We start from the raw sequence: 13,106 nt of genomic DNA, 5'->3' as shown, positions 1-13,106 counted from the left end.
ACACCACAACAAGACAGAAGAGAGACAAATCAAGGAGTCGATCCCATTTACAATTGCACCCAAAACCATAAGATACCTAGGAATAACTCTAACCAAAGAGGCAAAGGATCTGTACTCAGAAAACTATAAAATACTCATGAAAGAAATTGAGGAAGACACAAAGAAATGGAAAAACCCTCCATGCTCATGGATTGGAAGAACAAACATTGTGAAGATGTCAGTGCTACCTAGAGCAATCTACACATTCAATGCAATCCCCATCAAAATACCATCCACTTTTTTCAAAGAAATGGAACAAATAATCCTAAAATTTCTATGGAACCAGAAGAGACCCCGAATAGCCAGAGGAATGTTGAAAAGGAAAAGCAAAGCCGGCGGCATCCCAATTCTGGACTTCCAGCTCTATTACAAAGCTGTCATCATCAAGACAGTATGGTACTGGCACAAAAACAGACACATAGATCAATGGACCAGAAGAGAGAGCCCAGAAATGGACCCTCAACTCTATGGTCAACTCATCTTTGACAAAGCAGGAAAGAATGTCCAATGGAAAAAAAGACACTCTCTTCAACAAATGTGTTGGGAAAATTGGACAGCCACATGCAGAAGAATGAAACTGGACCATTTCCTTACACCACACACAAAAATAGACTCCAAGTGTTTGAAAGACCTAAATATGAGACAGGAGTCCATCAAAATCCTAAAGGAGAACACAGGCAGCAACCTCTTCAACCTCAGCCGCAGCAACTTCTTCCTAGAAACATCGCCAAAGGTAAGGAAAGCCAGGGCAAAAATGAACTATTGGGATTTCATCAAGATAAAAAGCTTTTGCACAGCCAAAGAAACAGTCCACAAAACCAAAAGACAACCGACACAATGGGAGAAGATATTTGCAAATGACTATCAGATAAAGGTTAGTATCCAAAATCCATAAAGAACTTATCAAAGTCAACACCCAGAGAACAAATAATCCAATCAAGAAATGGGCAGAGACATGAACAGATCTTTTTCCAAAGAAGACAATCAAATGGCCAACAGACACATGAAAAAGTGCTCAACATCGCTCTGCATCAGGGAAATCCAAATCAAAACCTCAATGAGATACCACCTCACACCAGTCAGAATGGCTAAAATTAACAAGTCAGGAAACGACAGCTGTTGGTGGGGATGCGGAGAAAGGGGAACCCTCCTACGCTGTTGGTGGGAATGCAAGCTGGTGCAACCACTCTGGAAAACAGTATGGAGGTTCCTCAAAAAGTTGAAAATAGAGCTACCATATGATCCAGCAATTGCACTACTGGGTATTTACCACAAGTATAAAAATGTCGGGATCCGAAGTGGTACATGCACCCTGATGTTTATAGCAGCAGTGTCCACAATAGCCAAACTGTGGAAAGAGTCAAGATGTCCATCGACAGATGAATGGACAAAGAAGGGGTGGTATATATACACAATGGAATATTATGCAGCCATCAAAAGAAATGAGATCTTGCCATTTGCTATGACATGGATGGAACTGGAGGGTGTTATGCTGAGTGAAATAAGTCAATCAGAGAAAGACATGTATCATATGACCTCACTGATATGAGGAATTCTTAATCTCAGGAAACAAACTGAGTGTTGCTGGAGTGGTGGGGGGGTGGGAGGGAGGGGGTGGCTGGGTGATAGACATTGGGCAGGGTATGTGCTACGGTGAGTGCTGTGAATTGTGCAAGACTGTTGAATCACAGATCCATACCTCTGAAACAAATAATGCAATATATGTTAAGAAAAAAAAAAAGAAGAAGATAGCAGGAGGGGAAGAATGAAGGGGAGTAAATCAGAGGGGGAGACGAACCATGAGAGATGATGGACTCTGAAAAACAAACTGAGGGTTCTAGAGGGGAGGGGGGGGATGGGTTAGCCTGGTGATGGGTATTAAAGAGGGCACGTTCTGCGTGGAGCACTGGGTGTTATGCACAAACAATGAATCATGGAACACTACATCAAAAACTAATGATGGAATATATGCTGATAAACATAACAATAAAAAAATTAAAATAAAAAAAACACTAATGATGTAATGTATGGTGATTAACATAACAATAAAAAATTTAAAAAAAACCAAAGAAACAAAGAACTACCTTGCACAAAAACAAATAATTAAATAAAGCCAAAAACAGCCGAAGGAAAAAAAAGAGGTGCTGGGCCAGAAGCCTCCCACTCACTGCCCTGTTGGGGTTCAGAGGACACCTCTCTATTCACTGGGGTTGAGATAGGCTGGGTTCTGTGTGTATGGGGGACCCCCAGCTGGCATACTCACTGACAGCACTGCTGAGCCCCCATCCCCCAGCTCTGAGGAGGGAGGAGGAACAAAAGGTGGGAGGGCAGGATCCCCAGTCCCTGCTTTACAGCCTCCCTTCCTCCATCCACCAGCAGAATTTGCAAACTTCAGGACTTAAGCAAATGACTTTTTTGTGGTTTCCAGCACTAACAACCTTGCAGGTGCATAGACTCCTGGGGTGGGGGAGGACACTAGTCCCTGGGGTGTTTCCCTCCACCTGTAGCTTGGGCCCACCCCACCACCCAGCTGGCCCGGAGCCTGGCCCAGACTTGTCTGCTACAAGGAGGGATGGTTTGGTGGCACAAACACTTATATGCAACCATATGACATGGGTCCTATTGTAGCTTCACTTATGATGAAGAAATCAAGGCACAGAGAGGAGAAGTGGCTTATTGAGGATTACACAGCTATGAAGGGGGCAGAGCTAAGGTTCAAACTCTGTCAGCCCTACCCCAGAGATGCATATACCACTCCAGGTCACCCGAGAGGGAAAGACCTCCCCAGTGCCTGTAGATATTGCAGTTCAGCCATGCCTCCTCCTCAGCTGGGGCTGGTCAGAGTGAGAGCATGATGCAGGAAGGGGAAGCTGGCTCTCCGCTCCCCACCTGAGGACTTCCAGAGCCCTGAAATGGTTCCCGAGGAAGAGGTCAATCAGTGATCTGAAGGCTCTCTGGGGCCCTGTGGGGTTGGCAGCATGGCTGGGATAGCCACCGCCTAGCACAGCCACCAGGGCCTGTGGAACCAGTGACTCCCTCGTACAGACAGGAAGAGTGAGGCTGGAGAGGGCCAGGTACCCAGCACCAGCTCTACCAAGTACTGTGTAAGCTTGGGCAAGCTGTCTAACATGCTGGTGACTCAGTTACCTCCTCTGTAAAGTGGGAATGACTACAGTTGTTTCCATAGAGTTGTTCTGGGGAATAAATAAGAGATGAAATTTGCTAAGAACAGTGCCTGGCACATAGTAAGTGCTCAGTGAACATTAGCTTTTTTTTTTTTTTTTTAAGATTTTATTTGACAGAGAGAGAGACAGCGAGAGAGGGAACACAAGCAGCAGGAGTGGGAGAGGGAGAGCAGGCTTCCCGCCGAGCAGGGTCCCCGACATGGGGCTCACTCCCAGGACCCTGGGACCGTGACCTGAGCCGGAGGCAGACACTTAACGACTGAGCCACTCAGGCGCCTGATCATTAGCTTTTATTATCGCTACTATCAAAGCACAAGGAAACTAGGGGAGCCAATCAATGCCCCCCCAACCTACCTACCTACCACTGCACATCCACCTCTTTGGGGACCTATACACCACACCAACATCCTTATCCATCACCTCACACAGATGCTCAGTGGCCCACTCACCCTTAGATCCCCTTACCTACACAAAACAACATGGGGGAGAACTAGAGGCTCCCTCCTTCTCAGGCAGCCCCTCTGCTGGATCAACAAACAAAGGGGAACCAGAAAGAAGAGGGATGTTGCCCAGGGCCACACAGGGCCTCTGGAGGCAGAACCAAGGGCTGGGTCTCCAGTTTTCCTTGGGATTCAGGACTCCCAAGCTGGAGGCCACAGCAGCACAGAAGAGGCTGTGGAACCCCAGACCTGCTGCCTTGATCCCCAGCCCCACCCCAGGGTTGGGGGACAGGTCCTGCTGCCTTGCCCTCTTGTAGCAATGACACCCTCCCTGCCAAGTCACTAATGGAGGATATTAAATAATATTTATCTCTCTAGTTCCTCCCACAGCTCAACTAAATATAGCAACTAATTTTTTTGGAAAAGGATTTCTGCTCCAGAAAGATAATATTTATATAAGAGGTGGTTTTCATAAGCCAATACAAAACCCAAAGCTCCTTTTCTGACAGCTCTTGGTAATTTTCAAGCCATCCCTGAGCTCATGGCCAGAGCACTTTCCCCTCTGGCTGGTTGGGATCCCTGAAAGGGTGAGGCCCCAAGTCCTAAAACAAAGTGCGTCCAGGCTGCACTTTGGGGATGGAGGGGACATTTCCATCTGGATCCCTAACATTGTGCCCAGTGCCCTGGGGGTGGATGAAGAGGGTGGCAAGTGACTTGAGGAGGGGACCTCTACATCTTCCACGTTTACAGGGCCTCCAAATGTGCTCAGGGCCACATCCATATAGTACTTGGTACTTGTGTCTTTTGGCAGATGGAGAATCCCAAACTCTTTGAAGACCAGGAAGAAATGATGCCATTTCCACCCAAACAGCAGTAGCAGGAAGGCTCCCTCCCTGCCCAGAGATGGTCAGGTGCTGCTCCAGGTCAAGAGGAAAAGGCCTTCCCTAGCAACTCCCTGAGTGAGGCCTTGAGTCTGCCCCCGCCCTCCAAAAGTGGGTCTCCTGCCTCAGCAGTTCAAAGCCCCCACCGACTCCCGCCAGCCACATCCGCCTCCTTGGGTTGCAGAAAGAGGAAGACCTGGGGGTGGGGGTGGGGGCGGGGGCACCAAGGCTGCCAACTGACAAACTGCACCTTCTGGGTGTTTTACTGTGCCCTCGGGGAGACCCTCAGGGCCAGCTGGCAGGCTGGGTCTCAGAGTCCCTGACTGGTCCCTAGCCAGCTGATCTCAGCGTGTGCGTTTGCATGATGCCGGCAGGTTGCAGTGCGGGGCCATGACCCAGCGCTGACAGTGGATAGTGGTGGATTCAAGCTTATGGGAGTGGCTAGGGTCGGGGGTGTATGTGGGAAGCCCAGAAGGACCGCACAGGTCCCTGGGCCTGGGGGAAGGGGAGCTGGGAGGGGGAGCCAGGCGTCAGGTCTCTAAACCCGGAACCCGCCCAACCCCCCGCGAAGGTGGCCGCGCAGCCCGTCCGAGCGCCCTAAGAGCATCTGCAGAAGTTTCCGGAGCTCTCGCTTCCTGCCCGCCCGCGGGGACCGAGGGCTGGAAAGGGGGAGGACCGCTCCCCGGTTTCGGCATAGGGGAGTAAACGGAGACTGCGGCGCGTGCGGCCCCTAGATTCCCCGGCCAGGCCCGCGCTCTCACCGTTGGGGCCGTAGCGCTCCCGCGCGCCAGACACCTGCTCCGGCCTCAGGCCGCTCTCGACCCTCACCGAGAAGCGGTTCAGCACGTCGGCGGCCGGGAGCAGGTGCGCCGCCTCCATGCCGCCCGCCTGATTTTCTGCGCGGTCGGCACCGTCGAGTCCGCCTCTTCGCGGGGCTACTGCGCGGGACGCCGGGAGCTTGGGCCCGGGCGAGCGCCGCGCGAGGTCATGTCAGCGCTGGGACCTTCCCCGACGGCAGTGGCCGCAGCGGCGTCGGAGGCCAGCGCCAGGATGCGGCGCCCTGGGCTCCCTCCCCGGGGCGGGGCGGCGCGGAGCCCGCCCCCGCATTCACACCCCTTCCGGCAGCCCTAGCGAGCCGGCAGCCGCCCCGCCCCCGCAGCACCCGGGGACCCGGAGGCTGAGCTGCCCGCCCATTCTGCGGAAGAGGGAACTGAGGCAGCCTGCGAGGGGAGGGCTGAGCGTGGCCGGGAGGGGTCTCGGCCCCTGTCCGCAGAGCTCCGGGCCCCCCTAGGGGGCGAGAGCTGCGGCAGGCTGCGGACCCGGGTCTGTGAGCTGCCTTCTTTTGAGCCTTCCTGGGTTCAGAGAGGTGGCAAAAATAGAGGTGTCCGTGGAAGGGCTTCCTACCCCCGAATTTGAATTATGCAAAGGGTGACCCTGGATCTAGACAGAACCCGAAAGCCTGTGAATAAGCGCATCTACTACGGAGATTACTTGATGTTTTCTTCTTTTGAAGTTTGTGCTTTCTGTATCCCTTCCAGATTTTCAGCAGTGCACGGTTATTCCTCACGTAACCGAACCTCTGACAATGAACCGGTATAAGAGAAAGAAAACCAGTCTTGTTCCCTTGGACTCACACCCTCACCCCAACAGGAAATGTAACTTCCGAGGTGGGCGTGGGGAGCCCCAGAGGCCTGAGGGGGTGGGGTGGAGGCCTCTGGCCAGGGCCCCCAGGGAGAGTGATCCTGAGCTGGGGATGAGGAGGGACGGAGGAACCCCCATTCCAGCGCTGTGCTTTCTGAGTTCCAGCCGCTCTAGGGGAGACAAGAGAAAGGGCTGCAGGTCAGGGAAGCAAGCTGTGGGAAGGCAGAAACCACTCACCCCACCAAAAAGAGGAGCAGAGAGAGCAATCTACTTCAGGCACCCTTTTCAGCTTAAGACCCAGCCAGTCTCATCCCATGGGCCGTCGTACCTCCCACCAAGCTGGCCTCTGCTGTCTTCCCCCTCTGGGGTCCACCTTGGCCGCACAAGGTCATAGATTCCAGGATTGAGCCCACCCAGTCAGCTGTTCAAACCCTAAACCCTATAGCGCCTCTGCAGCCACAAAGCCTTCCCAGATACTGCAACTGCACACACAAGCCCCAGCGTCCAGCCTGGCCCCTGGTTGCTGACCCCTCCCCAGACCATGTGTACCCCCAGCTCCTGACCTCTTCCTGTCAGGACAGAACTGTGATCCTCCTCCTCTGTCTCATCCTCACTATGCCTCCTTGGGCATAGAGACACTCAGTGGGGTTGGGCTTTATCTGCACTCGGACAAACAGCTAGTGGCCAAAGTGACGTGGTCACAGGCATGCTGTCCAAAGGGCAGGTCTATCCTCCCCACCTCCCAGCTGCCATGTACTGAGAACTTCAGTCCTGGCATCTGGTCCTAGCTCTTTCTAACTCCCTCACAGGACAAAGAGACAGAACTTAACAGCCTGTCTGGCGGTAGGCATGCCTGCCTCACCTCACCTGAGGGGGCCAAGGTGGAGGAGCATGGGGGAAGGTAGGTCTTAGAAAGATTTAGACATGTGAAGAAGAGGGTGTTGCAGTCAGAAAAAACAGCCTGTGTTGAAGGTGGGAAACCTCAACTGTGTGCCAGAGACAGTGATTCAGTACCTCAGCATGGCTGGATCATAAGGAGCATGAACACCAGGATCAGGAAGGTAAGTCAGAGAGACTGGGCTTTGACACTGAGAACCTTCATTGTCTATATAATGACGTGGATTTTGTACTGAAGGCTTTTTTTTAATTTTTATTTTTTTAAATTTTTTATTGTTATGTTAATCACCATACATTACATCATTAGTTTTTGATGTAGTGTTCCATGATTCATTGTTTGGGCATAACACCCAGTGCTCCACGCAGAATGTGCCCTCTTTAATACCCATCGCCAGGCTAACCCATCCCCCCATCCCCCTCCCCTCTAGAACCCTCAGTTTGTTTTTCAGAGTCCATTGTCTCTCATGGTTCGTCTCCCCCTCTGACTTACTCCCCTTCATTCTTCCCCTCCTGCTATCTTCTTTTTTTTCTTAACATATATTGCATTATTTGTTTCAGAAGTACAGATCTGTGATTCCACAGTCTTGCACAATTCACAGCGCTCACCATAGCACATACCCTCCCCAATGTCTATCACCAAGCCACCCCATCCTTCCCACCCCCCACCACTCCAGCAACCCCCAGTTTGTTGTACTGAAGGCTTTTTAAACAATAAGAGTTGGAGCTTCCCCCTGAAGCTTTTGAAGTGAGGAGCAGAGGCTGAAGGGACCCTGCAATCTTCCTGACAAAAAATGAGACAGTGTGAACCAAGGCAGAGAGGGCTGTGATGGACAGGATCTAGTAATTTAGTAGTGAGAGATAGTTAGGAGTCACAGCTAACCCCCAAGTTTCTGGCTTCAGTAGCTGGGTGGGTGAGGGGTTTAGCCGATTGATGTGGGAAGAGGAGTCAGGGGCTGCATTTGGGGCCAAGTGGAGTGTGAGGGGCCTGGGGGCTCCAGGTGGAGGTGTCTAAGGGCAGCTGTGTGTTTGGGGCTGACGGAGGATACCTGGGGGGGCAGCCTGAACTGCTCATGTAGGCCCCCTCCCCAGCTGAGTGGCCAGGGGAGGGCCCTGGGCCAGGAGTAGCTCAGCCTTAGGCAGGTGAACTGAGCCAGTCAAACTCCCTCTTGAGAGTTTAAGCGTTGAGCCGAAGATTATATCCAGAAGACCATAGGTACTTGGACTAGAGTTAAGAGGGCCAGAGTTAACATCATCTGAAGTACAGCAGTGGGAAAGCAGAGGGGAAAACCAAGTCTACATGAAGCAAGAAATTGAGTCAAGATACCATGTAGTGTCAGAGAGGAGAGAGAGGCAGAGACAGAAACTGCTTAATGGCATCCGAGTTCCTCAGAGCTTCTACCGTACTTCTGCCCTTGGCTGCCGAAGATTCCACAAGGTACAGTTGTGCGCTCTTTGTGTAGATCTACTTTTATTTGTCACAGTTTGAGCAGGTTTTGTTTTTTGCAGCCAAAGGGCTGTGACTAGAGTCAGATAGGCCCAGCTTTGAATTTAATCCTCACAGCTGGAGTAAGTACTACACAATTATTGTCCCCAGGCAGGGCCAGCTGTGTGGGCATACAAACTGTGTGGTCACACAGGGCCTGATGCTTGGTTAATGCTCTGCTATCATTGTCTTGAAATTCTTAATAATTTTATCTCTGAACTTCTGCTTTGTAAGTGAAGTTGGCAGGGCATGTGTGTGAGCAGAGAGGATGTGCCGAATATGCTGTCCCATTCAAATACAGAGTCTGTGATGCTTCATGAGCTCAGAATTCTGGTGGACTCATGGGAGTTCAGTGAGACTCAAACCAAATATAAAGTAAGTGTGTTATATCTATTACTGAGTAAGTGAGAGTGCTGACCACCCTGAGAGGCCATACTTTCCCTTTGAACCAGGGGTTGCTTCAAAAGCCAAAAGAAGGCAGTAGTGTCCTAAGAAACACTTTCTTACTCATGTTATTTCCCAGCATTCACCAACCACTTATATTAGAAAGGATGTCCTTAGAAGAAAAGGGAAAGAAAGGGCAACCCAGAGTTCCCTTTTCTTTCCGTACATCCTTATTCATGCGTAAGCCCAAGGGCTAGGATGTGAAACAAGTGAAATAAAAGCAGTGAGTAAGTGTTATGCAGTATTCCCACTGTTCTGGTCCAAACTAAATATGTATGCATGCACAACAGAGTTGTGCAATGGAAGTGTGCTGGGCCCACATAAGCACACGCAGGCTATGAAATACAATTGGTGTCATTTTAGTGATTGAACGTGTGAGTGAAATGCTCTTAATTTTGCATTTAAAACTGGCATTGCGCAAAATGAAGATGAATGATATGATTCAGGCTAATAATTTAAATTTTGCCTTTGTCTTTACTTAGAAGAGTAAATAGCAAATAAAAAAACCCCATTGTGGCCAGTAAAGCAGAGATTGCAGAAGAAAGGAAAAGCTTTATATTTTAGTACCTTCGATGGCACGTTTTTCCCTCCTCTTTTTTAGACAGGGTCTCCACATTTTCATCTTGCACTGGGTCCTAAAATTATGCTGCCAACTCTGTTCTCATTTCATAGATAGAGAGGCTCTGAGAACCTAGGTGACTTTCCTAGGGGCTCTCAGCTGGGATTCAAACCCAGGCTACTCTAACTCCAGAGCCAGGCTTTTCAACAGCCCACTAGCCTCTCCCAAAGCACAAAGTGAGTGGGGCTTTGACCAGTGGAGAAGGGTGTTCTGCCTGCGCCATCCTCCCTGCCTCCTGCCTTCTTATCACTGCCGGAACTCAAGCCCCACCTTCTCTCTCTCGAGCCTCCTCCCTGGCCTCCCTGCCTCCAGACTTACCTCTGCACAAAGATTGCCTGACTGAACTGGTGGTTTCATTATGTCATCCCACGGCTCATGAACCTTTTTTTTTTTTTTTTAAGCTCTGTATTACCTGAAGGGTAAGGTCCAAACTCTTCAACTCAGCAATCACAGACCTTTACCAGTTGGCATAAACCCGGTAAACTGGTTGCCTCAAAATTCCCCAAACTGGCCTTGCATATTCCAGTTCCACCTGTTCATTCATGCTATTCCCCTGGCCTAGACTGTTCTTCTATCTCCTCTCCCTAAAATCTCTCCCTACTTTGGAAATTCATTTTCTTGGCTACCCCAGCCTTGTGTATTTACTCTCCTCCCTGCACAGTTTTGACTGCCTCTGAATGAGGCCAGAGATCTACCCTCCTTTTCCCTTTCCCTCCCTCCCTTCTAAAATATTTATCAAGGAACCAGCATGTGTCAGAGATAGTGCCAGGCCCTGGATAGATGGTCCCTGTTCTCCCTGAGCTCACTCCGTCAGTCATTAATTCCAAAGAACCACACATAGAAACAGACGGCGGAGTGGCCATTGGAGTCTTGAGAACATGGTAAGGAGGGGGTGCTCCCAGTCAGGGAGCTCAGGGGAGATCTAGAGGAAGTGACACTTCTGCTGAAATCTGAAGGAACAGGGGAGGGAAACAGCCTGTGCAAAGTAGCCTTTGCTGTGAGGTCTGGGAGGTGCCTGCCATCTCTGGGCCTCAGTGTCCCTGTCTATCACATCAGTGCTGGGTCTGGAAGGAGCCTGAGACAGCGCAGACCTTAGAGGAGACAGAGAGTCTGGGGTTACCCTGCCACTGCCCCACTTGGGTTTGTAAATGGGTTTGACTCAAAATGCAAACAGCCCTAGAGACCTGGGAACCTCACTTCCTGTTCACCAGGGTCATCCAGGCTCAGTGGGTAGTTGTTCCCCCTCTCTGAGACCTTGCTGCTGCTGAGCATTGATTCTTTTTTTTTTAACTTAATTTAATTTTATTATGTTATGTTAGTCCCCATACAGTACGTCATTAGTTTTTTTGATGTAGTGTTCCATGATTCATTGTTTGTGAATAGCACCCAGTGCTCCATGCAGAACGTGCCCTCTTTAGTACCCATCACCAGGCTAACCCATCCCCCCACCCCCCTCCCCTCTAAAAGCCTCACTTTGTTTCTCAGAGTCCCTAGTCTCTCATGGTTCGTCTCCCCCTCCGATTTCCCCCCTTCATTTTTCCCTTCCTTCTCCTAATGTCCTCAATGAGCATTGATTCTAAGTCCTCTGTCTTAACCTCCTACCCCCATCTACTTGGACAGCCCCCCTCTGGAGGGGCAGGGAAGACTGGCTCCCAACTGTTCAGACTGGGAGATGCTCCTGTCTGCTACCTTCCCTCTGACCCGAAGTTCTTTTATTTGCTCTTTTGGACTTGGGGACCCCATCTAAGCCCCTGATGCACCCCCGCCAGTCCTCCTGGGCCCCGGGGCCCCACCTGGCCTGGAGCCACTTGTATAACCTGTGCCCTCAGCCCTTCCCTGTTCTCTAAGATGGGGACCTCCACCCTCTCAGCCCCCTTCAGCCCTGCCCTTCAGAGGGTGTCCAGATTCCTCAGACCACCATTCATCCTCACTACTTCCTACCTCCCTTGGTTGCCACATGGGGCCACATCTAGTTCACTGCACACAATAGGAAGTTTCCTTGCCTCTGAATCTTTGCTTACATTGTCCCCTGTGCTTGGAACACCCCTCCATCTTTTAGTGCTCATCCCTATTAGTCCTTAAGGCCTGGAAGCCACTTCTCATCCCTGAGGCCAACAGGGCTCTGGTAGCCTGAATGACCCCATCAAGCTCCCAGCACCCTGGTGTCTATTGTCTGCCCCGCTGCCCTCACTGTACGTTGATACTCTCGAGGGCAGGCATCTGGTCTGACTCACCTTGGTTCCCAGGAGGTGTCAGGAAGGGTGTTTGAATGACAGAAGTGAGGCAGGAAACACCAGAACCTTTTCGGGGACGGAAGCATACCTGGTCTTTGAGGGCTCAGCAAGGGCAGACCTGTCAGCAACAGGACAGAGCAGGCGCCCAGGACACCTAGAGCATTGCATTTTGGCCTGAGGGGCCTCGCCTACTTCCCCTTGCATTTACCTCTACAGGAACACCCGGTACAGGGTGGGGTTGGGGGCTCTGGACCAGGCTGCTCACTCCTCAGCTCCTTAAGGCAACTTCCTGTCCTTGCCATTTTATCTCCCCGGCCAGGCTGAGGAGAGGAAGTTGTCCTCTCTCTCTCTCAGTGGTGGGCAGAGACACCCCAGACCTCAGGAAGTGGGGAGCATATCATGTGAGGGTGTCTGCTCCTTCCTGGCCGGCCTTCTCTTGCTACTTCTACCAGATTTCTCTTCCTAAAGCAGCCATGCTACTACTCTCCTGTTCAAGTGCCTTCCATGGCTTCCTATGGTCTTCCCCCATTAAGATCAACCCCTCAGCTTGCCAACCTTATCTTGTGCTCCTGCCCCCTCAACACCTTAAACTCACATCACTTTGACTTACCTTCTCCATCCTTGCTCCAAGAATTTTTCCCTCCCTGCATTTGCCCATGCTGTTACCTGTTCTGGGAGACTAGTTCGCTTATCTTTATCTGTCTAAAACCCTCCTCACTCTTCAATTGGCTTCTCTAGGGGGCGCCTGGGTGGTGCGTCAGACTCTTGGTTTTGGCTCAGGTGGTGATTGCAGGGTCATGAGATCAAGCCCCATGTTGGGCTCCGTGCTCAACATGGAGTCTGCTTGAGATTCTCTCTCCCTCACCCTCTGCCCCTCCTGCTTATGCTCTCTCTTTCTCTCTCTAAAATAAATGAATAAATCTTTTTTTAAAAAATTGCTTTTTCCAAAAATTCCTCCTTGACCCCTTGGGAGCCAATGACCTTGTAACTCCTGAGTGGCCTATTTGTGTACTCCTCCATATTTGCCTGAATTCTTATCTGCAGCATCCAATTGTATCCCTCCAGAACAGGAGCTGCATCCGAATCATCTCAGGGTCTCTAGAGGGTGGCCCAGTCCATAAAGGTTGTTATAAAGTTGACCTCTAGATTGGGAATCTCCTGAGGCCTAAGCTGTGTCTGTAGCACTCATCCGTCCATCTCAGTGCCTAGCACCTAGTCTGGTACCTTAGTAGGTACCATGTAC

The 13,106-nt window shown here is 50.8% G+C and overlaps 1 protein-coding gene across 11 annotated transcripts in view; it reads right to left on the bottom strand.

Moving 5' to 3' along the window:
• Positions 1 to 5,614, bottom strand: part of ATP2A3 (ATPase sarcoplasmic/endoplasmic reticulum Ca2+ transporting 3) — a 47,006-nt gene extending 41,392 nt beyond the window's left edge. For 7 of the 11 annotated variants that reach the window (XR_003525238.2, XR_003525236.2, XR_003525237.2 and 4 more), the window contains exon 1: positions 5,307 to 5,614. Coding sequence is in view for 4 of the 11 variants with exons in the window: in XM_027625542.2 (XP_027481343.2) it covers positions 5,307 to 5,424 (118 nt within the window). In the remaining 7 variants the exon portion in view is untranslated. The remainder of the gene's footprint in view (positions 1 to 5,306) is intronic. The other 4 variants (XM_027625545.2, XM_027625547.2, XM_027625548.2 and 1 more) reach the window with 3 other exon arrangements.
• Positions 5,615 to 13,106: the final 7,492 nt, after the last annotated feature.

Source organism: Zalophus californianus, chromosome 16, assembly GCF_009762305.2.
Source record: "Zalophus californianus isolate mZalCal1 chromosome 16, mZalCal1.pri.v2, whole genome shotgun sequence".
In the NCBI taxonomy this organism is placed as follows: Eukaryota; Metazoa; Chordata; class Mammalia; order Carnivora; family Otariidae; genus Zalophus; species Zalophus californianus.
Note: the sequence above shows the minus strand (reverse complement) of the source record. Positions and strands in the feature narration are given on the sequence as shown.